The sequence below is a fragment of the Canis aureus genome, chromosome 26, assembly GCF_053574225.1.
Source record: "Canis aureus isolate CA01 chromosome 26, VMU_Caureus_v.1.0, whole genome shotgun sequence".
Classification (NCBI taxonomy): Eukaryota; Metazoa; Chordata; class Mammalia; order Carnivora; family Canidae; genus Canis; species Canis aureus.
In genome coordinates, this window is record NC_135636.1 from 52,516,151 (window position 1) to 52,542,511 (window position 26,361).

The 26,361-nt window shown below is 70.1% G+C and overlaps 1 protein-coding gene across 1 annotated transcript; it reads left to right on the top strand.

Annotated features, from left to right (window-relative positions):
* Positions 1 to 4,494: 4,494 nt before the first annotated feature.
* Positions 4,495 to 24,839, top strand: COL20A1 (collagen type XX alpha 1 chain). The gene is made up of 35 exons (XM_077874063.1): positions 4,495 to 4,624; positions 4,817 to 4,927; positions 5,460 to 5,603; positions 5,696 to 5,860; positions 6,906 to 7,064; positions 7,299 to 7,418; positions 7,761 to 7,925; positions 8,572 to 8,730; positions 8,943 to 9,112; positions 9,349 to 9,478; positions 10,121 to 10,266; positions 10,354 to 10,477; positions 10,567 to 10,706; positions 11,118 to 11,247; positions 11,578 to 11,714; positions 11,797 to 11,929; positions 12,223 to 12,365; positions 12,560 to 12,689; positions 13,707 to 13,745; positions 14,102 to 14,240; positions 15,262 to 15,404; positions 15,502 to 15,611; positions 16,020 to 16,178; positions 16,257 to 16,334; positions 16,837 to 16,923; positions 17,296 to 17,349; positions 18,376 to 18,594; positions 18,730 to 18,783; positions 19,009 to 19,062; positions 19,664 to 19,735; positions 20,155 to 20,190; positions 20,273 to 20,321; positions 20,549 to 20,615; positions 22,904 to 23,085; positions 24,673 to 24,839. The coding sequence occupies exons 1-35, from the start codon at positions 4,495 to 4,497 to the stop codon at positions 24,837 to 24,839; spliced, it is 4,245 nt and encodes a 1,414-aa protein (XP_077730189.1).
* The last annotated feature ends 1,522 nt before the right edge of the window (positions 24,840 to 26,361 follow it).

A 26,361-nucleotide genomic window follows, 5' to 3' on the forward strand; every position in this document is an offset into this window, starting at 1 on the left:
CGGTGTCCGGGGAAGGGCTGCGTTTGTCGGGTGGGTTGTGGCCGCCCCGTCCCTGCCGGCTCCGTGCTGTGCCGTGGCGGTGTCCCAGCTGTGCCCCTGGCTCGGCTCGCGGTGTCATGGGTCTCCTTGTCCACCGGAGCCTACCTGGCACCGAGCCCCATCTCCGGGTCGCCGTCCACTGCCGACGAGGGGCCTTTCTCCCATCAGTCTGACAACTGACCGAGGCTATCGTGGGTCCTCCGTCCGTGCACCCCTTCTCTGGCCACCACGTTGCCGTCGGCCCTGCCGTGACAGCGGGTGTGGCCCCGGGTCCTGTGTGATTTGCGTGGGATGTGTGCACTCCAGGCCCTGGCTGCTGCTGGCCCTTCACGTCCTGGGACGGGCCCTCCCAGCGTGGGCGCCGCCAGCCAGGCTGCAGCAGCAGGGTCGCGTGTGGGGGCGTCTGGGCTGCGGTCGCAGAGGGGTCGCCCAGGGCCAGCCCCCTAGCCCACGGCTCTCTCCTGAGGACGCACGGTGTGGAGCACCCGTGTGTGCGGCAGTGGCGTGAGGGTCTCGGTCACTGACCCAGCCGCCTGCTGCCCCCGAGGCCAGGAGCTCGGGGTGGGGGGTTCGGGGAAGCCCAGGGCCGATGGTCAGCCTGCCAGCCCGCAACCGGGCATCCCAGGGTGACGGTCCTCAGAGGAGCACAAGGTGTGCCCGGGCCGCCCTCCGGGTGGGAGCTTGTCCCTTGGCCGACGGTTCTAGAGGCTTCGGGGTTGCCGGGCCCATCTCCTGTAATTGCTCGTCCTGAGTCCGCGTTACGTAGGGACTGAGCTGCCCTTTGTTTTGGGAGCCCCCGCAGAGCCAGTGTAATTAGGACGGTGTTGGGTGTTTTGACATGTTGGCGGGGGACACTCTGCCCTCCTGGCCCCTTCTGGAGCGCTCACGTGGTGGCCCAAGATGCCCCCGCCCCACAGGTAGGAGACAGGTGTCCTGTGTTGGTAGATGCTGCCCGGGGTGGGGCCCAGGCAGTGCAGGGGCCTGAGCATGTCCCCGTCCCACCTCCCTGGTCGTCCCCACACGAGCCCCTGGCACAGAGCGACAGTGAGCTGGGTGGTGTGCGGGGTCACAGGTGATGAGCTCCTGCTCTGTGCAGGACCCCAGGGTAGGCACGTGGCTGAGGGGTGGGCAGGCTCCAGCTAAGGACGCGTGGAGGGTGGCGCCTCGGGGTGCGTGCGAGTGCATACGTGTGCCCCGAGCGCCCACGGCCACGGATGGACACGGTGCGTCCAGCGCAGGATCGTGGCTGCTGGGCCCAGCGCCCTCTGCTGGTCTCCCCTCAGGTATGGGTCCCGGGACTGGCACCCCGGGCTCTGCGTCCACCAGCGTCATCGTGTCCTGGGGTCCAGCCGTGGGTCCCCAGGCTCGGGCAGCTCCCGGGCTACGGTGGGTCAGGGAGCTCCATCTGGCCCGGGGCCTGGGGCCCTCCCTCGCCACAGGAGCGCTGCTGTCCGGGCCGGAAGCGGGGCTCACAAAGCAGTCAGGACGGGGGCGGGGGGAGCCAGAGGGGCACTCGGCACCAGGGACAAAGCCCCCTCGGTGTCGTGGCCCGGGCCTGTGCGCCCACCCCCAGCACTGTTCCCCACGCTCGGGCTGTGGGCTGGCAGGGGTGAGGCCCTGGAGCTGGCTCCTCCCGGGGGCCCGGAGTCTGGGGAGGGGATGAGCCCACGTGGGAGGAAGCCCCCTGCCCAGCAGCCTGTGCCCCCCACCTTTGCCCACCGAGTGCTCGTGGCCCGGTGAGCCCTGCTGGACCGTGGCCCGTCCCAGCCCTGGAGCCCGCGCAGTGCCCACCCCCATCCTGCCTCTTCCCCAGAAGCTGGACCCAGGGCGGCCGCCGCGGGCTCCTGGTCGTCGGCTCCCCCTGCCCTCAGCTGCCTGGGGGGTGGTCCCGGGTCAGGTGGGTGCGGGGCAGGGACTGGAACAGGGTGTGGTCTGGCCAGTGTCCCGCCCAAGTGTCAGGCCTGGGGCCCGGCTGGGGCTGTGGGGGTAGCTGCGGGGGGCCAGTGTGGGCCTGGGCGCTGCGGCGGACGCTGGGGGCTGCTGCTGAGGCTCCCAGGCGCATCGTCCGTCCATGCATGGTGGCGCCTGCCCCGGGAGCCCCTCCTTGGGGCACCCCCCCACCGCATGGGTCCTTCACGCTGGGACACACACCCCCCCGCCCCGCTCCCGGGCTGCAGCTGGGAAGGGTGGAGAGCCTGGGGAGGGAGGAGGCCGGGGTGGGCCAGGGGCTGGGCTGAGCCGGTGACGTCTGAGGGAAAGGGGCCCTCAGAAACCCTGGGCTCTCGTGGCTGCGGCAGGACCACGGGGGGACCCAGGGATGCCACCCTCACCCAGGAGAAGGTCGGTGACTGGCCTGGAGTCCTGGGGGGCTGGGTGGGCGAGGAGGGCCACCAGGGGCCTGCCCAGGCCTGTGACGTGAGGGGGCCTTGCCTTCTGGCCAAGGCCCGGGGCCAGGAGGGCAGGTGGTGCGCAGAGGACCCTGGTTCAAGGCCGTGACCCCGTGCCCCGGGAAGGGGTCCCACCGAGCAGGGGGCCTGGAGGGGACTCCCGGGCACTGCCGTCCAGCCCCACAGGCCCCACGGACGCCCACGGGCTCAGCACTTCTGCGACCTCCCTGGGTGTGGCATCGTGTGCAGCCTGGGGATGGAAGGGTGACCCAGCCCCGCCCCCACGGACCTCCTCTCCCTGCTGAGAGGCTGGTTCTGGGCCAGTCCCCACCCAGGACACCGTCCTGGGCTGGCAGGGGCCAGCTGTGCTCAGACTGGGGTCCCGGTCCCGGCTCTGACGCCCTCGGGCCGCAGCCAGGCCCGCCCGTACCCAGGCCCCGTGGCCCTGGCAGCGGCCGTCCCAGTCTGTCCAGTGGTGAGTGCGTGCCCGGGTCGCATCGCAGTCGGCCTGGTGCTGGCCTGTGAGCGTCCTGAGGGCGTGCTGCGGGGCCACAGGCTGTGACAGGGCCAGACGCCGGGGGTGGGCGGCGGAGGGGCAGCGAGCCCTCGCCCCAGGGAGCACCTGCCCGGGCCCTGCAGGACGCCGGTCCTCTGTGGACGGGGCGTGGAGCAGCTGTGGGGTGTCCCCGGTCACTGTGGGGCACCCGGTGTGGGTGGAGAAGCTCGGGACTGGCTGGACGGACAGACCGCTGGACACGAGGAAGTCGCCCGACGGCCTGTCCTCCCGCAGGCAGTGACCATGACTGCCCCCGCCGGCCCCCGGCTCGGGCTCCGCCTCTGCCTGTGGCTTGGTGCTGCCCTGGGACTCGGCCAGGGACCAGGTAAGGCAGGGCGGGGTGGGGGGACGCCCCGGGAGCGGCCGTCCCGGGGAATCTGCTCCGGGGGACCCACACCCGAGGCCACCCGTGCCCTCTGCCCGTCAGCCCAACCGGGGGGCGCTGCTGCGAGCCCTCTGCGTGTTCCCGGGCAGCAGAAGCCGGAGCCGGGAGGGAGGCCCTGTCCCCGGGGCGCAGCATCCCCCACCCCTCGCTTCCTCCGGGCCACCACGCGGCCCGCGCCTCCTCGCTCTCACCACTCCCTCTTGGGTGTTCACGGGGCTTCCCTTCGGAGGGACCCTGGAGTAACGCCCCAAAAGGGACACAGCCGCCCACGGCGCACCCTGGCCCAGCTCCCCGCAGACTGTACCTCCCACGGATTGGGAAGGCTGGTGGGCGGCTGCGGGCACCCCCTTTGCCCCGCGTCAGCCCCCAGCCACTCCCCTCCTGCCCCGCCGCGGCCTCGCCCGCCGACTCCTGGTCTGTTGACCCCAAGCGCGGCCACCCGGCCTGCTCACCCCTCGGGTCTGGGTCTGCGTGCACACTGGCGACGGCCAGCAGGGCATGTCCCCGGGTCCCCATGACATGACAGGGTCACCAGGTGGGGCCGTGTCACTAGTGAGCCCAGGGGCCCTCTGAGCCCGGGACTCAGCACACGGGTGCCCTCGCCCGCAGGGTCCCTGCAGCCTCTGGGTAGTCCCCGGGCCCCCCGGTCCCTAGGAGGGCAGGGCGGGTGGGGGCCACATGTCCGGGCTGCCTTCCCCGGGGACGGTCCTGGCGAGGGGGTGCTCCCGGGGGCCTTTCCACCGGCGGGCCCCCGCGTCCGTCCTGGGCGCCAGCAAAACCCCGAAGGCAGCGGGGAGTGTCGCCCCCACGTCAGAGGCACAGAAGACACAGAGGGCTCTTCATGGGCGGGAGGGGGGGGCCCCCCGCTCACAAACGGCTTTTCATAGTTGCCCCTTCGACATTCCTGCCACTCGGCCTGGTGCTCCCGGGGAGAAGTGGGCGCATCCGGGGGCCCGGCCAGCTGCTCCCACTCTGAACCACTGCTCATTGTGTCCGTCCTGGGCGCCCCAGCCCGCCCTCCTCCGCACGCCCCGGCTCCCAGTGGGGAGGCCAGAAGAAGCCCATCTCTGTCCCTCTTTTCCAAAAATAGCCACCCCTGCCATGGAGCTCCCAGACGCTTCCCCGGGATGCCAGGCTGGGTCCCCGGCTCCGTCCTCCACGCCCCTCCTCCTCCCGGGACGGCCACGGCACCCAGCAGGGCCCTCGAGTGGCTCCAGGCCGTGGTCGCCAACGGGGCTGTTCCTACCGATCCTGGATGCAAGCCTGGGCCCCGTGGGCGGGGGTACCCCTAGCAGGGCCAGGTGGGCCTCCCTGGGTGGGAGCAGCCTCCTCATGAGCCAGCAGGTGGCCCTGGCCCCCGGGACCCGGGTGGGGCCTCAGGTTCCCCCATCCCGGGGCCCCCGCAGCTGTCCCGAGCTCAGGGCTGGGCACCCCGTCCTGTCTCCCCAGCGAGCGGCCGCCTGAGGCTGGCTGTGCTGCCTGAGGACCGGCTACAGATGAAGTGGAGGGAGTCGGAGGGGAGCAGCCTTGGCTACCTGGTCCAGGTGAAGCCCATGGCAGGTGAGGGGCCAGTCCCTCCGCTGCTGTGAGGCCTGGCGGCCAGCGTGCTGCTCTGTGTCCCCCTCCTGCCCCCCAGCACCTACATGTGCCTGCGGGGAGCCACCCTGGGGCCGGGGCAGCAGGACAACGAGGAAGTTACTTAGGCTCCTGGAGTCTGGAGCCGGGGCTGGTCCGGGCTTCCGGCACCACGGGTCCCGCCCCTGTGCTCGGCTCCCCCCGTGCCCCCACCTTCACGTCTTCACGGTGTCCACGAGGACGCCGTGCGGGGCCCCTGCGGGGCCTGTGGATTCTCAGGGGGGTAAATCCCTCCGGGGAGGGTTCCTAAAGGACAGATTAATTTTGCCACTGAGATGCGTTGTCTTTCAATTTATTACGCGCCCAGGTCCCTCCCACCAGGTCCCCGGAGAGTTGCAAAGACCTGTCCCTGGTTTCTCTCCCGGCCGAAGGGCAGGAGCGGGGTGGGGGGGCCCGGCACACACGCACGCACACCTGCCCCCCCGGCGGCCTCCGTCTCTCCCCTCCCTCACCGCAGGGGACGCGGAACAGGAGGTGATGCTGACCACCAAGACCCCCAAGGCCACGGTGGGGGGCCTGAGCCCCTCCAAGGGCTACACCGTGCAGATCTTCGAGCTCACCGGCTCAGGGAACGCCCTGCTGGCGCAGAGGGAGTTTGTGAGTAAGTCCACGGTCCTGCACCTGGCTGTGCTCTGGGGGAGCTGGGCCCCCACGCAGCCCCTGGGCCTGCTCCCACCCTGCCTCTCTCTGCAGTCGAGGATTTGAAGAGTCACTCTGGGAGCAGGAGCGACCAGAAGCCCCTGGGGGCCGCCCCGGAGCCCACGCCCCCCGACGTGGGGTGCCCGGACCCTGAGCCCCTGGGCACCTCGTCCCCAAGCCAAGACCCGCCCACCCTCGCTGGTTCAGACTGGGGCAAGGGTAAGTCCAGCAGGCGGAGTGACCCCCGCGTCTCAAGGTTTCACGGGTTCACTGTCCTGAGTCGCTCAGCCTCGTGGGGGCAGGTCACCCGCTGGGGGTGTGCTCGGCCCGTGCCCCTTGCCTCCCAGCCCGCGGGTGGCAGCTGAGAGGTGACACGCCGGTGACCTCCCAGGACGGCCTGGCGGGGAGCAGCACCCACCCAGGGGCTCCGAGGGCAGGGCCCTTCTCAGGCACCACGGACCCGAGAGGCAGGGCCACGCCACGGACTCCACGGGAGCGAGGGAGACGTTGGGTAGAGCCCCCGGGGCGCCAGCCTCCGCAGGCTCTGGGCGGGGGGCGCGGCGACCCAAGCCGGGCAGACGGGTGGGTGGCGTTTCTGTCGGCCCCGGGCGCTGCCGGCCGGGCCCCTCCCCAGACCCTCCCCAGACCCCGGGGGGCCCACCGCTGTCTCCTCAGATGGACGCGTCCCCCCACGCCCTCCCGCCCCCGTGGCCTGGGGTCTCCAGGACGGCCCCCCCAACAACACAGGGCTCTGAGGGCGAGGCTGGAGCGCCCTGCCCAGCAGTCTTCACGGGGGGCCTGTCCCGGGCCTGGGGCTCGGCCTCGAGGCACTGCCTGTGTAGACTCTCAGGGAGCCCCAGACCCGGGCGGTGGCTTTGTCTCCGAAGAGCTCCTGGGTCGTCAGGACAAGCCACCGACCCAGCCAGCGAGGCCTCAGCCCAGAGCCACCAGCCATGCTGCCCCCACCCCGGTCGGCACTGCCTTGGCCCAGGCCACTAGAGGGCAGAGGCCCTGAGCTCCCGGGGGGTCTCAGTAACCCGCCCTGGGGCGCTCAGGGGGCTGACACGATGCATTGAGGGTCACGTGGCCTTCTCTGAGTCCAGGAGGGCCCCCCGGACCTGAGCACCCGCCGCCATGAGCCCCGCGGCCCCTCAGCCACCACCAACCCCGGGGAAGGGGATCCAGGGGCTTTGGGAGGGAGGTCGCGCGGTGACCAGTGACGTGGGCCTGGCCCAGCTGCTCACCACCCTCCCTGCCCGCCCAGCCGGCCCCCAGTTCCGCTGCACACCCCCCAGCCCCGTGGACATGATCTTCCTGGTGGACGGGTCCTGGAGCATCGGCCACAGTCACTTCCAGCAGGTCAAAGATTTCCTGGCCAGCGTCATCGAGCCCTTTGAAATCGGGCCAAGTAAAGTCCAAGTCGGTGGGTACCTGCGCCCTGCCCTGCGGCCCTGCCCCCCGGTGTCCCCACGAGCCCTCCCAGCGCCCCGGGGGGCCCACTCTGAGGACGGGGCTCCTGGGGAGCCCGGGCGGGGGCGTCCCCACGGGCTGCTGGGACAGCCGGCCCGGGGACGCTCGGCTGACCTCCCCGGTGCAGGCCTGCGTCCTCCCGGGTGTCCGGGGAGCGCGGCTCAGCTCCCAGCCCCGCCCCTCCCAGGCTTGACTCAGTACAGCGGAGACCCCCAGACCGAGTGGGACCTCAACGCCCTCCGCACCAAGGAGGACGTGCTGGCAGCTGTCCGCCGTCTGCGCTACAAAGGGGGAAACACGTTCACCGGTGCGCCCGGGCCCCGCGACCCCTCAGAGGGACACACCCCTGGGCGCTGTTGGAGCCCGTCCCGCGGGCGGTGTAAACACCTCCCCCAAGAGCAAAGCCCCTCTGTTGTCAGGCCCCGGCTGGGACTGGGCAGCCTCCAGGGGCAGAGATTGGGGGCGCCCGTGGGCGGGGCAGGGGCCCTGCGGGAAGCGCCTGAGCACCCCCTAGGTCTCAGGCTGCCTTTGAGGGAGGGGAGCAGCCCCCAGCCGGCAGGATCAGGACGCGGTGGGCCGGGCACTGGGGTCGGTGGCGGGGGCGGGAGGGGACCCGGGCCGCATGCCCTCGGTTCTGGCTGTGCCCAAGGCCTGGCGCTGACGCACGTGCTCGAGCACAACCTGCGGCCCGCAGCGGGGCCCCGGCCTGAGGCCACCAAGGTGCTGATCCTGGTGACAGACGGCAAATCCCAGGACGATGCCCGCGCTGCTGGCCGCATCCTCAAGGACCTGGGTGTTGCCATCTTTGCTGTGGGTGAGCAGCCCCCGGCCCTTCCCTGGGGTCCCCCTGGCTGCAGGGGCAGTTTGCACCCCGGGCTGGAGGTCCCGTGGCGTCTGTGCCACAGTGAGGACCGGTCTCTGCTCCCGGAGCTGAGGGCCAACGGGCACTCGGGGGGCAGGGAGGGGGACACATAGTGTGGGGCTCCCAGCAACACACCGAGTTAGGGGCCACGTGTGGACGTCCCCACAGTGCCTGGTGCCCTGGTGATCTGCTCACGTCACTGGTCAGTTCCTATCTCTGTTCCTTGGGAAGAGATCTGCACATTTGGGAGGCTCCTGGGGGCAGGGGACTTCCTTGGTGCCCCTGGTCCCCTGCTCAGGCCCTCGGTTCCTGGGTCGGCCTCCAAGGAAAGCACACTGGCCTCCCTCCGGGCCCCAAGCCCCGTGGAGACCCAGCAGGCAGGGCACGGCCTGTGAGGGGTCTTCGGGGGTCCAGCCCCACCTGTGCCAGCACTCAGCTGCCGTCTCTTGGGGGCCTGTGGGATCGCGGGCACGAGGCTTGGGAGGCCCCCTCAGACCACCGGCTGACTCGGGCAGGGGCCCCGGTCTTGGCTGTGAGACGGGACGACAGCACTGGGTGGGCGGGGTCAGCTGCGTCCTCACCGCCGCGCCGGGAGCAGGTGTGAAGAACGCGGACGAGGCTGAGCTGCAGCTCCTGGCGTCCCAGCCACTGGACATCACCGTCCACAACGTGCAGGACTTCCCGCAGCTCGGCACCTTGGCCGGCTTGCTCGGCCGCCTCATCTGCCAGAAGGTCCAGGGCGGGAGCAGGGACCCGGGTGAGCAGCACCCTCGCTGGCCGCGGCCCCGCCTGGCCGCTCTGGGCAAAGGGATGGGGCCCCTGTACGGTGCGCCCCGCACCCACCCCCGCCTCGGTTCTCGGGGCCGAGGGGCCTGCGGCCTGGGGAACCTGCGGGGGCCGCCGGGAGAGCGGGTGCAGCGCGGATGCAGGCCGCCCTCGGGCCTTTGACCGTCCTCTCCCCACACCCAGCCCGGCCGGCAGCAGCCACCCCCGCCCTGGACACCCTCTTCACTCCCAGCAGCCTGCTGTTGACCCAGGTGACCTCCTCCAGCGCCCACCTGTCCTGGACTCCAGCCGCCCAACTGCCCCTCAAGTATCTGATCGTGTGGCGGCCCTCGAGGGGTGGCCCGCCCCGGGAGGTGAGGGGTGGCTCTCTGCCTGCCCCCAGCTAAGTCGGGGCGAGCCGGGTGAGGGCGGCCCTGCCAAAGCCGCGGCAGCCCCCCGGCGGGAGCCCCGATGGCCAAGTGGAGGAGATGGGGCGCGTGTGGGTGCTGGCACCCGCGGTGGCACCGTGGGGAGTGAGCCCCGACCTCAGCGCCCCCAGGGCCGCAGCCCCGGCGCCCACCCTGCGGCTCCACTGTGGCCCCCGTGGCAGGTGGTGGTGGACGGGCCCACCTCGTCCGCGGAGCTGCACGACCTGGCCGCCGGCACGGAGTACTCGGTGTCTGTGATCCCCGTCGGCAAGGCCGGGGTCGGCGAGGGCCTGCGGGGCCTGGTGACCACAGGTGGGTGGGGTGGGGCCGGGCCACGAGGCCGGTGCAGAGGCAGGCCGTCTCAGCCCGGCGCGGCGTGGCCAAGACCCAGTCGCGGGGCCCCTCTGACCCTCAGGATCCTCTTCTGAGTAGCTCACTCCTTATATTCACCCCCCTGGCCCCGCCTGCCCGTTACCTCCCGCGAGCGCCTCACAGCGGCCCGTAGAACCGTCGCCCCTGAGGGAAGGCCTGCGCCCGGCGGCCCACCCGTCCCCCAGCCCCTGGCAATCCCCGGTCGGCGTCTGTGTCCGTGGACTTGCCGTTTCTGGTGGACGGCACCACTGACTGGCTTCTTCATGGGGTTTCTAGCCCTGGGGGCCTGGCACCCTCACCCTCAGGGCAGGGGCTTTAAGCAGAAACCCCACAGGTGGCCGTGTTTCCCCGGGAATGTGAGCTGGAGACTCGGCCCCAAGTGAAGTCGGGGGGGGGCAGAGTCAGAATTGTCTGTAGGGCGTCCCCACGCTCCCAGGGGCTCCTCTGCCGACGTCTGCCCCCCGAGACCCCCCCACGGCCTGCACTCCCCGGGGCCCTTCGTCATCCGAGCGAGGGTCCCGCTGGCTCGCGGGGGTGCTCCGTGCCGCATGCCGCCTTCCTAAAGTGTCCGCCCTCCCCCAGCGCCTCTGCCCCCGCCCCAGGCGCTGACCGTGGCTGCGGTGACACCCAGAACCATCCGCCTCACCTGGCGGCCCTCGGCTGGGGCCACACAGTACCTGGTGCGATGCCTGCCAGCCTCCCCTGCGGGCCAGGAGGAGGGCAGAGAGGTCCGCGGCCAGCTGACGGGGAGGCGAGGAGGGAGAGCGGGGCCGGCGGGGCGCGGGCAGTGGCCAGCAGGTGCCACCTCCCTGCAGGTGCGGGTGGGGCAGCCCGAGGTGCTGCTGGACGGCCTGGAGCCTGGCAGGGACTACGATGTCCGGGTGCAGAGCTTGCAGGGCACAGAGGCCAGCGAGGCCCGGGGCGTCCGCGCCAGGACCTGTGAGTGCCCCCCCGGCTGCCCCCAGGCCCCCACCCCCCAGCTGGGAGAGGGCGCTGGCTGGTCCCTGAGGCCACCATGTGTTCCGCAGCCACCCTGGCGCCCCCCAGACACCTGGGCTTCTCGGATGTGAGTCACGACTCCGCACGCGTGTTCTGGGACGGCCTCCCGAGGCCCGTCCGCCTGTTCAGGGTCAGCTTTTTCTCCAGCGACGGCAGCCACTCGGGGCAGGTGAGCACAGCCCTGCCTGGGGGCCACTGGGGAGCCCGGTGCCCTACGGGGACGGCCCAGGCCCCACACCCCGCATTCACAGCTGGTGGGTGTCTGGCCTGGCATGGGGCGCAGAGGGCGGCCCTGACCATCCCGGTCCTTGGGGGCCGGTCTGCAGGGCTGGGGGACACACAGGCATGGAGCAAGGCATCAGAAACCCACAAATAACATCGTGAAGGGGCACGGGGCAGGGGGTGCTGTGAGGTCGTTCAGGCCCCAGGAGGCCCCCCAGCACATGTCCAAGGTCCCCGCTCCGGGGGTGCTCATGGGTGGTCGGGCTGGCAGGTCCCAGGCACGTGTCCCTCCTGCCCGGGGCCGACCCCTCCGTGGCCTGGGGACGGGGCTCCATGCTCCACCCTGGCTGCCTGGCAGGTGGAGGTTCCCGGGAATGCCACCTCGGCCTCTCTGGGCCCTCTGTCCTCCTCCACCACGTATGCTGTCCGTGTCACCTGCCTCTACCCTGGGGGCGGCTCCTCCACGTTGACCGGCCACCTGACCACACGTGAGTGGGCTGAGGTTGGGGGGGTCCCCGGGACGGCTGCGTCCCTTCCCCGATGGACGGTTCAAATGACCTGGTTACCACGTGGGCACCTGCTGTGTGCGCTGCTGACCCAGGCAGGCACAGGTGGGATGCGGGGCATCGGGGCCTTGAGGACATGACTCGACTCCGCCTGCTGAGCCACTGGCCCTGGGGGGGGCCAACGTGGGCATGGGTGCTGTGTGGGCCTGGGTCCCCCGCCCGCGCCACAGCAGCCCTCAGGCGTGGCTCCGCAGCTGTGAAGCCTTCGCTGGTGGGCCGCCCTGAGCCCCGTGTCCCTGCTCTGTCGCCCAGGGAAGGTCCCCAGCCCCAGCCAGCTCGTGGTGACCAGGCTCCCCGGGGACGAGGCTCGGCTGCAGTGGGCGGCGGCTTCCGGAGTGCTCGTCTATCAGATCAAGTGGACACCCCTGGGAGACGGGAAGGCCCACGAGGTGCGGGGTGGGGAGGGGAGGGCGCCCTCCAGCCCCTGAGCTGGCCTGTCCGTGGGGTGCACACCTGTCCCTCCCTGCACAGGTCTCTGTCCCCGGGAGCCGGGCCATGGCAGTCCTGCCTGGCCTGCGAAGCCACCTTGAGTACGACATCACCATCCTGGCCTACTACAGGGACGGGGCCCGCAGCGACCCGGTGTCCCTGCGCTACAGCCCCCGTAGGTGACCCCTGCCCCGCCTCAGCTGCCGCCGAGCAGCAGCGACAGCCCAGGGGGACCCAGACCCTCCCAGGACTGCCGGCGGGCAGCTCCCCGAGCGCCCGGCCCTCTGGCCTGACCCCGGGGCCCACAGGCCGCCCCTGAGCCCGCTAGGCAGGGGACCCGGGCTGGCCGAGGTTTCATGTCACCTGGTATCACACCTGGTACGCGGAGCGGAGCTGGGGCCAGGGGGCGGCAGGACCTGGGGGAGGGCGCGGCCGCCCCCTGAGCCCTGGGCGCTGCCTGCCTCCCAGCGCGCCGCAGCCCGCCGTCTGACCTGACCCTGGCTTCCGAGTCGCCCAACAGCCTGCGAGTCAGCTGGACGCCCCCGAGCGGCCCCGTCCTCCACTACCGGCTCACCTATGCGCTGGCCTCGGGCTCGGGACCCGAGAAGTCGGTGGGTGTGGAGCGGGGAGGGGAGGCCGTGGCCCCTCGTGACCCCGGGTCCCGGGTGCAGGGGGCAGACAGCCCCCCGATGAGGGTGGCGCCTCCTCTGTGGCAGGACACAGACCCGTGAGAGCTCAGATGCCCAGATGAGCAAAGATGCTCCAGCGGGAGGGGGACCTAGGTGACCGTGTACCCCCACCCCAGATCTCTGTCCCAGGACCCAGGAGCCACGTGACACTGCCCGACCTGCTGGCAGCCACCAAATACAGGGTCCTGGTCTCGGCCGTCTACGGAGCAGGGGAGAGTCCGACAGTGTCTGCCACAGGCCGGACCGGTGAGCGGACCCCAAGACCACCAGGCCCAGCCAGGCCCCCGACCCGCACCCCCAGCCCGGCCCCCAGAAGCCTCTAGAACCTGCACTATGTGTCATGCTCCGCACACAGCCCAGCCCTGCAGAGCTAGCAGAGGGCCGATTGGGGTTTTCCCTGAAACCTTCCCCCGTGCGGGGCCACCACTACCCAGGGGTTAAGACCACATCAGTCCAATAAAAAGTGTGCAGGCTGAGGCGGCGGGGGGCTCCTGGCTGGAACCTCGCGGGCAGATGCCCACCGCTGGGAATGGGCTCCGGACTGCACATCTGCCTCGGGAGGCGCGGGTCAGACGTGCAGCCCGGCGAGTCCCAGGCAAGCCGAACACAGATCACTGACGGGACGGGCAAGGGGCCCGGGAGGCTACTTAGGGAGGCCCAGGCTGACGTCTCTGCGCCCACTGAGTCCACGCATATGGCACCCGTGGGCCCTGGAGGACTGCCCACAGCCGGGACCCAGCGGGAGGACCTCGCTGCTTGTGCGTGGCTGCTGTCTGCTGGGCTCCTGGGCAATCACAGATGCTCAGAGCAGGGGACCCTCCGAGGCCACTCAGCCGGCCACCCCAGCATCCCTGTGTGCCTCCGTGGGGCACCTCATTCTGGCTTGAATGCCTCTGGGGATGGCGAGCCCTTACTGGCCAGTGGACAAGCTCTGAGCACCCCCATGTCCCCGGCGGTGGAGTAAGCCTGCACTTGGCCCAGGCTGGCGTGTCACGCCCCTGCCACCTGGGGCGTGCTGCTGGCCCATGCCCCCTTGGGGTGCAGCACCCCGTGGAGCAGTCCTGGCTGGGCACTGTCTCCCAGGGAGCAGGACGCCATCCCTGTCCCTTCCTTGTCCCCTCCTTGGGGAGAGGGGACCACGGGCCTGAAGATCTGCAAGTAGCTCCAGCGCACCCGTGGGCTTCGGGGCCGGGCACCTGGGCACAGGGTCGCTCCAGGTGGAGGCCAGGCCCCTCGCACTCACCCTTCCCCATTGCCCCCCAGCAGCCTGCCCCGCGCTCAGCCCTGACAGCCCCCTCCCAGGTAGGCCCGCCCGCCCGCCCCGCCCTTCCCCACTGTAGTCAGAGGAGGTGTCGGCGGTCTGAGCCGGCTGAGCAGGGGCAGGTGGTGTGGCTGGTGCTGGGCCCCGGGGTCCCCCAGGCGTGGGGTCCACATGGAGCGTGGCGGGAGGCCCAGGGCTCGAGTTTGCACCGGTCTGCGGTCTCCACAGTCACCTTCTTCCCGTGTCTGCGCGGCCGAGATGCCCTCCCGCCCCCCCCGCCCCCACCCCCACCCCCACCCCGCTCCTGTGCTTCCCGGTGCGGTGCCTCCTGCCCCTGCGCCTCCCGCTCTCTGGCTGCTCCTCGGGGACGGTGACGTCGCGCTGCCTGGCCTCCCAGGCTTCGACCTCATGAGGGCCTTCGGGCTGGTGGAGAAGGAGTACGCCTCCGTCCGCGGCGTCGCCATGGAGCCCTCGGCTTTCGGCCGCGCCAGGACCTTCACCATCCTCAGGGACGCCCAGCTGAGCCGCCGGGCCAGGTGGGACAGCGGGGACGGGCGGGGGTCCGACGGGGCGGCTGCAGGGGGCGGCCGCCTCCCCCGTGTCCCTCCCTGGGCACTGAGGCCGGGGGCCCACAGGGGGGCGTGGCTGGCGCGGGGCCTCTTCCCGGGCGACTCCCCCGTGGAAGGCCCCGACCCTCGTGCCCTGAGAGCCCCTGCGTCTCTGCCGGCGGCCGGCGTGCGCAGCAAGCCTGGAGTACGAGGGCAGCCACTGCCCACCGAGACCCCCCAGGGCCTGCACTCCCCGGGGCCCTTCGTCGTCCGAGTGAGGGTCCCGCTGGCTCGCGGGGCCAGCGAGCAAGGCCCTGAGCAAGGCTGTGTGGCTCCCGACATCGCACGGCCCCGAGCTGCTTGCGGAGCGGTCTTGAGTCAAGGCGGGAGCTGTGATAGGCGCAGCGTTGCCTTTCCTGTGTAAACATTGTATTGACTGGCTGCAGACAGACACAGAGAGCGTGAGTGGGAGGGGCCCCCAGAGCAGGAGCCTGGGCCGGGGGCCAGGAAGGTGCCCCAAGGAAGCAGCAACAAGTAGGGGCCCCTGGGGAGACGACAGGGAAGGGGAAGGGCCCTGAAGAAAAGGAGCCGCCTGTGCCAAGGCCCTGGGGTCAGTTTGCTTGAAGAACCCCAGGAATGGGCCAGGCCGGGTCCTTGGGGTTCTTGGCTATCCTAAGAGCAAATGAAAGGCGAAGAGCGAGGCTTTGGCCTTTAGGGGCAATTCTACTGGGAGACCTAACCTTCCCTGCCCTTCGCAGCCCTCACACTCCCCAGTGGGCAGGGGCACAACCCGCCTGGCCTGTCTGAGCGCTCCGACGAGCTCGGGTCAGAGGAAGCCGCTCGTGGGCTCCCGACCCCAGGACGCAGGCCCAGAGACCCTGGACCGTGGGGTCCTGCTGAACCCCGCCAGCTCTGCCCCTCACACACCTGTGCTGCTCCTGGGGACGGGGGCGGGAGCGGCCAGCTTGGCCCCAGAGCCCGCGCTGCAGATGCCCCCGTGCTCCGACAGTGCCCCCCACCTGGCTGCGCCCCCGCCCGAGCACACGGTGGTCTTCCTCCTGCGTGTGCTGCCCGAGACCCCCCGGGAGACCTTTGCGCTGTGGCAGATGACGGCCGACGACTTCCAGCCCGTCCTGGGCGTCCTGCTGGACGGTCAGTCGGGGGCGAGGGCGGTGGCGCGGCTCACGGGTCCCAGGCAGTCTGTGTGCAGCCCCCCCGGGCCGCTGAGCTCGTCGCCCCTCCCCTGCAGCGGGCAGGAGGTCTCTGACCTACTTCCACCACGACCGCACGGCCGCCTTGCAAGAGGTCACCTTTGACCTGCCCGAAGTGAAGAGGATATTCTTCGGAAGCTTCCACAAGGTCCTGGAAGGTTCCTGAAAGATGGCAGCGCACGTCCCCTAAGACCCTCCCCCGGCCCCCAGGCTCTGGAGCAGGCCCCCCCGGGACCCACAAGCCATGCCTGCCTCCCACCATGGGCCGCCGTCACCCGGGGCTCGCCCCCTCCCTGCCCCCTCCCATTTTCCCTGGAAGCCCTGTTGAGCTGCGGAGCCCCTGCCCCTGACGGTGCGGCCCCCGCGGCCCCCACGGTCCCCACGGTCCCCTGTACTGGGTCCCACAGCTCCCTGGGAGGGGTCTGCAGCAGGTGTGATTTGGTCCATGGGGTAAAAGGGAAAGTGAGGCCCGGGGAGGTGTCTCACATGGCCTGGCCTTGCGGGCACAGACGGGGGCCGCCTGGCGGGGGCTGCAGGGGAGCTCGTGTCTCGGCAGGTGCACGTGGCCGTGGGCCGCTCCAAGGTCGGGCTGTACGTGGACTGCAGGAAGGTGGCCGAGAGGCCCATCGGGGAGGCGGGCAGCCCGCCTGCCGCCGGCTTCATGATGCTGGGGAGGCTGGCCAAGGCGCGCGGGCCCCGGAGCAGCTCCGCCTCAGTGAGCGTGGGCCTTGTGCTGCGGGCTGGCAGGGGACGCCGCGGAAGCCCGGCCTTACCTGGGGCCGCTCCCCTGCAGTTCCAGCTCCAGATGCTGCAGATCGTGTGCAATGACTCCTGGGCAGACGAAGACGTGTGCTGCGAGCTCCCTGCGTCGGTAGGTCGGCTGGTGCCGCCGAGGGTCACGGAGCCTGGGGGTCCACAGGGTGCCCGTCGTCACGGTGCTGGGAGAGGCCAGGGCAGGCTTCCTGGAGGAGGTGGCCTCTGGGCCAGAGCCAGAGCCCTGGGCAGCTGGATGCAAGTGTCCTGGAGGCCCTGGGGGCAAGGCGGGCCGCAGTGTCGGGGAGTCAGGGGTGGCCGCTGCCCCTCCTCTGGGCACAGCTGGGTGTACACAGCAGGCCAGCAAGGGGCTCGCCCGCAAGGCCGGGGGGAGCCAGAGGCTCCGGCGGCCTCTGCACCCTGTACCCACACGGGGCCTGGGCAGGCGAGGGACTCGTCCAGGGCTGGGAGAGGGCGTGGCCGGGCAGCCTGCGGGGTGGCACCAGGATGGGCCCCCCGTCCCCACCTCCCAGGCCTGGACCCGGGCACTGGTACCCCAAGCTGTAGCCCACACGGGACCGGCAAGGGGCCCACTACTGGGTGGGGTGTCCTTCCTGCAGAAGGACGGAGAGACCTGCCCGGCCTTCGCGTCTGCCTGCACCTGCGCCTCGCAGACCCCCGCGCTCCCGGGGCCCCAAGGACCTCCGGTGAGTCACCCAGCCTCCCCTGGGGTGACCAGGGGCTCCCGCAACATCCCCCGCCACAGCCCGGAGTGGTTGACGCGGCCGCGCCCTCGTGGGATGTGCTCACAGGCCCCCGGCCGCCTCTCATCCCTCTCTGCTGTGGGATCCAGCGTGCCCTCGGTTTCCCCGGGGGGGACCCAGGCCCAGCTGTCTGTGGCTGTGCTGTGTGGCCGGTGGGTGTCAGAGCCTGGACGCTGCTGTACCCAGAGGCTGTGGGAGGAAGGGTGGGCCAGGTCCCCCTCACCCTGGAAGACCCTTCCCGTCCCACCTGGCCACGGGGCTGCGATGCCGTGGGCCCGCGGGTGGACAGCACTGAGCCCCGCCCTGCCCTTGCAGGGCCTCCCTGGAAGGAACGGAGCCCCAGGAGAGCGGGGCTTCCCGGGGCCCAGGGTGAGTTGTGGGGAGCCCTGCGGGGACCCTACCTTCCTGAGAATACAGGAGTGAGCCCCACAGCTAGAAGCCGGGTGTCCTCCCCGGGACGGGCCAGCGCCCCCCCCGCCCGGCAATCACAAGTCGTCTGTCTCTGACCTTGGGACTCTGACAGGTGACATGTGCTGACGCCGTTTTAATTGGCATTTCTCCTAAAGCAGCTCCAACACCCTTTGGAAGTTGCTGGGATTTTCTTGTGGGACAAATGTCCTTTGAGCCCTGTGCCCCGGGTCACCGTTCCTACTAACCCTCGGGCGCGCGTCCTCCGTGGCCGTTGCCGCCGTGTGCCGGGAGTCGGGGCGGCGTCTGTGTGGAGCTGCCCGGGGCGGCCGGGGCGGAGTGTGCCTGGCTCGTCCGTGGGCTCTGGTCTTATCGGGAGACTTAAAACCTCAAGTGCGGATGTTTAGTAGGATTCGGTGCTTCCGCGGCTGCTGGGACACGGCCAGATGGTTTTTCTCCTGGAGCCGCCGGGTGCGGATGGCCTTGGTGTCCCCCGGGCCCCGCCCGGCCTCGCCTACACCGCTTGCGCCCCCGGGTGCCGAGGGCCGTGGCCTTGGTGTTCTCGCCCGTGGTCACGCACAACCGTGCAGTCTTCACGGAGGTCGGGACCTTGATGTGCTTAAGTCACCGCAATGATTCGAAGCATTGTCTTTCCCCGCGGTCTCACAGTGGGGCTAGCGGGCGCCCCGTCCCGCTGCATGGGGGCGGAGTGCTCGGGCCTCCGAGCTCCGTGAGGGTCCAGGCGCCCCCCCGGGCCCCCGGCCGCAAAGGGAGAGGAGGCTCCCTGGCTCTGTGGCCCGGACCAGTGGCCTCACTCAGTTCCTGGCTGTAGAGCGGGTGGCGCAGCCCAGGGTGGGCGGTGATGGTGACGACGTCTCTGTACGAGCCCAGGTCTGGGTCTGGGGTCAGCTGGAGGGTCAGGAGGGCCACTGAGGCCGGGAGGGGGGCCCGGGGCCTCCTCAGCCCCTCCCCGACCTGCGTCTGCAGGGAGAGCCTGGGCCACCCGGACAGATGGGACCAGAGGGTCCTGGAGGTCAGCAGGGCTCGCCAGGGACCCAGGGCCGGACTGTGCAGGGACCTGTGGTAGGTGCTGCCCCTCCCCCACCCCCTTCCTCCCCAACGGACCAGCCGCTGAGGCTCTCTCCTCTCCAGGGCCCGCCGGGGGTCAAAGGAGAGAAGGGGGACCATGGGCTCCCGGGCCTGCAGGTAGTGGCACCAGACCCCGCTCAGGGCACGTGGGTCGGGTGGGCCTGGGCCGGGGTCCTGGGTCTCGGGGACAGGGCCTCCTCCTCTGGTTCAGACCGGGGCCCCAGCCTGGCCAGCGTGTCCGTTCCGTTCCAGGGCCACCCCGGTCACCAGGGCACCCCCGGGAAGGTCGGCCTCCAGGGACCAAAGGTGGGAGAGCTCGGACAGAGCCGTGGGGGCGGCGGCCTGGGCAGCAGGGGGCGCGTGTGCTCGCTGCCGGGCGGGAGGCGGGTGCCGCGGCTTCAAGGGGCGGGTGTCCGGGTGTCCAGGTGCTCTGGTGCGGTCACTCGTGGGGGTCACCGGCGATGCCGCGGGAGGGGTGTGTGGGGGTGCCCAGCGCTCCCTGCCCCAGCCTGCCCCTTCCTCTGCTCTCAGGGAATGAGAGGCCTGGAGGGGAGCGCTGGCCTGCCTGGACCCCCCGGCCCGAGGGTAGGCTCCTCCCCCAGCCTCCTCGGGGTGAACACAGCAGTCTGCAAGGCCACAGCCAGGGTGCAGGCACCCCTGGAGGTGACCCCGGGAGCCCTGGGGAGCCCAGCGAGGGTCTTTCTGGCCTCCACGGGGCAGGGCGGGAGGCCCCAGGCCCCCTGCACTAGATCCATACGGCGGGAAGGTGCCCGGGCCTACCGGGAGGCATGGGTGCATGGGTGCATGGGTGAGGCTGGCTTCAGGACGTGAGCTGGGCCCCTCCTCGTTCTCCCCAGCCAGTGGGTCCATGCTACCCTGAGTGGGGAGGTCCTGGGCGGCCTCGGCTGGGGCCACCCCAGGGCGAGAGGACAGCTGTGACACTGGGCACAGCCGGAACAAAGCCAGGGGTGTTGTAGTGAAGAATCGCTGGAGGGGCAGGGCGGGCGGGGCTGTGCCCTGGGCAGGGGGCCCGGCCGAGCTCCGAGGCGGGTGATGAGCGGCCTGCAGGGGCTGGTCCTGGTCCAGGGCCGCAGGGACCCCAGACCACAGGGAGCCAGGGCCGGAGGGAGGAGGAGCCACGTCCTCCGGGGCCTGCGGCCGAACCCCCACCTCTGCACCTCTGCAGGGCTTCCAGGGCATGGCGGGAGCCAGGGGCACCGCAGGGGAGAGAGGCCCCCCGGGGGCCGTGGGGCCCACGGTAAGTCCCCTGCCCACTCTCAGCAGCCCCCCAGCAAAGACAGGAGTGGGGAGGACGCGGGGAGCAGATGTGAGCAAACGCCTCCCTCCGGCCACTCAGGCCGCTTTGTAAAGCAAGGCCTGGGAAGAGCCTGGGTTTGGGGCTTCCCTGGGGCCGCCCCTGCACAGGTCGGGGCACAGACGGGGGCCGCGGGCTAGGTGGGGGCTCCTCTCGCAGGCCTGGTGGGACTTGGCCTGCGCCCCGGGCTTGAGTAGGCTCTGCCGCCTGGCCCTCCTGCCGCCCACGGGGAGCAGGGGCGAGAAGCTGCCCCCAGGCCCCCCACCCGGAGGGGAGCCAGGCGCCTGTCCTGCTGCAGCTGTTTCCCGGTGCTGACCACGCTGACCACGCCGACCGGCTTTTCTCCTTCTCCTCCACCGCAGGGGCTGCCGGGACCCAAAGGGGAGCGAGGAGAGAAGGTGAGGCGGCCCCTGTCTAGGGTCCGGGCACTTCCTGGGGAGCAGGGGGGCAGCTGGCCACGTGGCCCGTCCTCCCTTGCAGGGCGAGCCACAGTCCCTGGCCACCATCTCCCAGCTGCTGAGCCGGGTCTGCGAGTCTGCCATCCAGAGTGAGTGGTGCAGCTCCCTCGGGAGGACCCCACAACCTCCCGTGACCCCCACCACGCAGCCCCTGCACACACCAGCTGGGCAGGAGGGGTCACCAGCAGGCTCCTGGGTGGCCGTTCTCCTAGGCCGTGCACCGCGGGGTCAGGGGAGAGCAAGCAGGGAGCCCTCCGCCCCTGCCCCACCATGCTGATGCCCGCACCCCACTCCCCAGCTCACGTGCTGAAGCTCCACTCCTTCCTCCACGAGAGCGCCAGGCCCCCCCGGCCCATCTTGGAGGCGCCCAAGCTCCCTGGACGAGGAGGACAGGACAGTCCCCGCCCCGAGGACAGAGGTACCGACCCCCTGGGGGAGGGTCTAGGGCCCTGCAGCTCGTCCCCCGTACGGGGTGCTCGTCCTGTGCGCTGCTCCCCTCCCTTCCACGGCCGGGGTGTGGACGCAGGGCCCCTGAGCCCACACACAGGGCCCTCGGGGCGGGGCTGGACGCTGCCGGGCTTCCTGGCTTCTCAAGGAGGCCCCTTCCCCGTTCTCCCAGGAAGCCCCCAAGTAGGGCCCTTTCCTGCCCTGCTGCCCCCTCCCGCCTGTGTCCTCCGAGGCCTCCTTCCTCGCTCTGATGCAGCAGGAGGCTCGGTCCAGTGACCTTGTCAGGCGTCCCTCCATCTGACTGGGGCTGCGGCACTGCTCACGGCCCAGGTGCTAGGATGGACGTAGGGTCCCTGGGGGGACACCGCTCGTGGGGCCCGGGTAGGGTTGAAGATAGAGGGGCAGGGGGCCGCTGGGGCGCTGCGGGCAAAGAGGGCCCCCCCTCGGGCTAGCCATTGGGCTTGGGGACCCCCTGCCCTCCACGGCCCTTCATAGTTCCCAGAGGCTGGCAAGTGCTGGGTGAGAACCCCCACCGGGCCCCCCACCCGGCCCCCCACAGTCAGCCTGGGCCACTGAGCCAACCACTGGTGTCTGTTGGGGCTCAGGCACCGCCCCAGAACTAGGCCTGGCTCTAGTGCACCCCCCTTCTGTTCAGGCGAGCCCAGAACCCTCGGTCCCATGGGCAGCCCTCGGCCGAAAGGGAGCGAGCCTCCAAGACCCCTGACAGGAACGGGTGAGCACCCACCCAGGGGAGGGGAGACTAGGGGGGCTGCAGGGTGGGGGTGCAGCACGGATAAACACGCAGCTGCCGAGAAGCAGGGCCTCTGGCTGGCTGGGCACAGGGGGGTTCAGGGGCCTTGGGGGAGACTTGCAAGCCCGTGGGCAGATGTGGGGGAGCCAGGAGGGCCCATGGTGGTTGTTAGCGCATCAGGAGGGTAGACTGGGTGTGCACCACAGTGGGCGCCTGACCGGAGGGGGGGCACATGGGAGCACCTGACCCGGGGGGCACGCGGAACGCCTGACCCTGACCCGGGGGCGGGGGCCCGTGGGAGCAGCGCCCTGAGGAGCAGGTTCATGCTGTGGGCTCCTGGCCCACCTGGACCCACGGAGACCCGGGAGCTCGGATCTGTGGCGCCGGGTGGGCTGGGGGCCAGCTGCCTGGCACCTCCCTCAGCCCTGCCCTCCCTTGTCTCCTGCCAGGACGGCCCCCGTGCTCCCCACAGTGAGCCTGCACCCCTCCCCAGCCTCCAGCACCAAGACGTCCCGGGACGACCTGGAGCGAAAGGAGGGCGGTGGGGAGCCCTTCCTCTGTACGCTTTCCGCACTCAGATAAACCGCCGCATGCTTGTCACCACGGGGCTGCTCACTGCAGGGAGGGGTGTCCCAGGGCCCAGAGTTCGGCCCTGCCAAGTGGAGTCCAAGGCTCCCCCCAGTCTCCCTTGAGCCCCCGTGTCCTGGTGGTGCGGCCCCAGGCCCAGCCCGGACACAGTTTCTCATCTGCACTTTGACCCCCTGGGTGGGGGCGTCGAGCACGGCACCCAGCCCTCCCTCAAACACCTGCTGACGTCACCTCCTGGGCCCAGCCAGGCCTCGGGGGCTCCCCACCTCCCTAGCAGCCGTCACAACGTCCAGCTCACCTCCCAAGGACTTGGCCCCATGGGGACCCCAGCCTGCTGGCCCCGTGCCTCGTCCCTCCCACCCCCCCACTCCCCACCCCGCAGCCTGGACATCACAGCTGGTGCCGAAGCACCCAGGGCCCACACCTCCCCCCCACCTGCGGTGGGCCTATTACCACCACGTCTTTCCCTACACACACGGAAGAACTTGGGAGGGGCGTCCGTTACCTGCGGAGGCCAACGTGGGCATCCGAGGTGACGGTGGAGCAGAGGCAGAAACAGGGGAGCGGGGACGGGAGCGGGGCACCGGGAGGCCTGGACCACAGCACGCCCAGAAACGGCAGGTGGCTCGGGGACAGAGAAGGTTGAGCCCACGGCCAGGGGCAGGGTCAGCTCCCGACGGGGGCCGCTGGGGGGTGGGGCCTGGACTCAGCGGGGACCCGATGGCACCTGGGTGTGTTCTACGTGACCCGTGGGTCAGACCTCCGGGACCTCATCCGTCGTCCCCTGAGATGGAGGTGGGGGTGGGCTGCTGGCTTGGCTGGGGAGGGCGGCAGGGGGCCGAGCCCTGGGGGGCGGGAGCGGCCTAGAGCCGTCTGGGCGGGAGAGCAGCTTGTGGGTGCCCCCCGGGGGCCACGTGCAGAAGGGGTGGGAGTCCGGGGCTCGTGGGGACAGAAGCGTGGGGGCCGCCATCTCACAGGGATGGGATCCTCGGGCTGGCTGTGGGTGCCCCCGGGAAGGGCGCTGTCGGGGGGCCGAGGAGCGGAGTCAGGCGCCCCTTCCGGGAGCTGGCGTCCAGCAGAGAGCCCAGCCCGAGCAGGAACTGACTCCCCGCCCTGCCCGCCCCGACGTGCTGCTGGGCTGGGGACGCAGCACCCCTGCCGCCCGCCCTCCCACCCTCCTCCACCCCCGTGGGCTGACTGCACGTGTCACGTGGGCCGCTGCAGCACCCCAAGCCCTGCACACACGCACACGCACGCACACGTGTGCCTGAATGTACTGCCCCACACGTGTTCACAGGCGGCACCACTGTCAGGTCCAGGAGACGAAGTGGCAGGGACACGTCCCCTTCCGCCCGCGGACCTGGACATCACACCTTCAAAGAGGGAAGGATGGGCAGTAATGACGCGAAGCCAGAGTTACCAGCAATGAGCCAGCGGGGCGGTGACGGCCGCCCGGGAACCTGAGCGGCAAGTCAGCTGGAAGACGTCTCCCCGAGGTTCAAAAAAAGTTGAAAAAGGGAGAATGTGTCAGCATCTATGTGGCGAGAGGAAAGGGGCAGCGAGTGAATGAGGACTGGGAATGTTGAAATACGTGATTTTTAAAAACCGGAGGATTGGAGAAGATCGGAGACTTCACAAAGGCTCCGAGAGCCAAATGGGTCAATTCCTAAAATCCACCCTTAGAGGGAGCCCGGCTGGCGCAGTAGGTAGGTGGAGCCTGGGACCCGAACTTGGGCCGCGAGTTCAAGTCCCACGCTGAGCGAGGACGTGACTTAAAATATTTAGGAGCGTCTCGTGGCTCAGTCGGTGAAGCATCTGACTCTTGGTTTCAGCGCAGGTCCCGGTCTCAGGGTCGGGCTCCACGCTCAGCAGGGCGTTTGCATGAGATTCTCTCCCTCTGACCCCCGCCCCCCAAAAAACCACCCTTGGATTCTCTAATGCAAAACACGACAAAGATCATGGAAATACTCCTTAGACGTCTTTCTGCAGAAGAATGAGTCAGCTCGATGTCCCGGGAGCATAATGACCCAGAGTGTGAGGAAACAAGACTCCGATTTCAGATCCACTGGAATCATCACCGAAATGAAAAGACTGTGAGGACATGGCGTGAGTGCACGGAGCCCCAGGGGAAACGAGATCCTCCTCGGCAGCCCGCTTGGGGGGCTTCTGCAAAAAGGGCCGAATAACCAAGAATCAGACCCAATACGTAGCAGACCCCACAGGCACTGGAACACGTGATGGGATTCGCTACCAGGTGAACAACGAAGCTCTCCACACGCACAGGTCACCACGGTTCTAGGTCCTTCCGCGTGGCTGGTGTGGGCGGCCAGGACCCCGAAAGCAACCAAAGCGCTGGCTCCCCTGGCGATGGGCGGTGTGGGATCGACCTGTTACTCTTAGGACATTTGGGAGCAGCCACCAGGAGGGAAAAACAGAGCGGACAGCCCTCGAGGTTAGCCGACGGGGTCAAGTTTTCTCTCACGGGACGGGATAGAACGTGTGAACAGAAAACAGAAACGGCTTCAACCTGTCCCAGCGTCGCGGAAATCACAATAAATATGAGTGAGTTCGACTCATCAAGACGTGAGCTCTCCAAACTGCGTCGAGAGGCAAGAGCCAGCTTCTGCGTCTCGCAGGACGGAGCGGCCAGGACCGGACGGACGCCCGCCCCCAAGGCCAGGGGCTGGACGGGGCGGCCGTTGGCGTTCGGAGGCGCTGCGGGGACAACTGGGCCCGGAGTCAGCAGCACCGACCCCCGCTCACCTCACACCACGCACGGAAACTAACTCCAAACACGCCGTAAACTGACACACGAGAGCTAACGGAACTTTCTGGAAGGAAACACACAAGGGCACGCCGCCTCGGGATGAGCAGATTTCTTAGGAGCCGTAGGCGGTAACCACAGCAGGGAACAGTCCTAAAATGCGCCTCATCGAAATTAAAAGCTTTTCTCCAAGATGCCATGAAGAGAATGAAAAATGCAGTCGCAGATGAGGATGGAGTATCCACAACCCACGAAGAGGGCGCCCTGCACACCCCACTGGCCAGCGAGCCGCGCTCAGCGCTCAATGCTCCGGGCCCCAGGGAGGCGCGAGGGAAGCACGCGGTGCCCCAGGCCGCAGCCGCGACACTGGCCCAGGGGTGGGGGTCAGGGTGGCCACGGGGGCGCTCGCGGGGTTCTCAGCTTCTTGCCGAGACCGAAGCACCAGGCTCCCACGGCCCCGAAATTCTACCAGGCGTGCGGCCCAGACACACAAACACGTCCACGCAAAGATGCGTGTGTGAGTGTGCGAGGCAGCATGAGCCACCACAGCGCCGCACACGAGACCAGCCGCGTGTCCACCAGCGGATGAACAAATGGCGGCGTGTGCGGGGACTCGAGCGATCGCACACACAGCTGCGGGGGACCGGCCCCAACACGCCGGGCCGAAGGGCCACCCGCAAAGGAGGATCGTCCACCAGGTTCTAGAACACGCGAGCCTCTAGAGTGACGGCGGCCGGGCCACGGAATCCCGGGGAGGGGCGGGGCTTCCTGGGGACGGAGATGCCCGTCTGTCGGCTCGAGTGGTAGCCACGCGGCGTCTGCGGGTCCACGGACCTGAGCCAGGTTGGCCGTGACACGTGGAAACTCACCCCAGAGGAAGCCGAACGGCGCCGTCATCGTCAGAAGAGGTGGACTCAGAACACAGGCAGCGCCAGACTCGAAGGGGGACGTTCGCCGGGAGGACAGCCCCCCTCCGTGTGACCAAGCAATGGGCGGAGAGGACGCGGCCACCGCGGAGCGACCCTGCAACACCGGCACCCGCTCAGGAGTCGGGAGGGAAAGTAGACCCGAGACGGGTCTGCAGAGCCCACAGCAGACCCCTCCCCGACCCACCTGGCTGGCATTTCTGGAACCTTCCCTGCGGCAAGCCACACCCCCCTGTCAAGCACGCACTGGGCCCCAAACAAGTGTCACGAATGTAGAAGCGAACGGTCTAGAGTGGGATTGCGGCAGAAGGCCGCACGGGACGCCGGGAAGCTGGCCCAGCTCAAGAACACGTAGCAGAGCCGGTGACACACGGCCTCACGGCGGAGCCGCAGGAATGCAGGTGACCGCGCGGCGAGCCGCGTCCCCCAGGCCAGAAGCCGCGGGGGGTGGGGGCGGGCAGGCAACAGGACACAGCGACGGACGGGCGAGCCACCGACCACAGCCCGCTCGGCGGGTGCACGCCCTTCCCTGCGCGGGGCCACCCGCCACCCGCGACCCGCGGTGCGACCAGCACGATGCAGACGCAGCAGCCCGTGCTCTCGGCAGGGCCACAGGGCGGGGGGGGGGGGGGGCG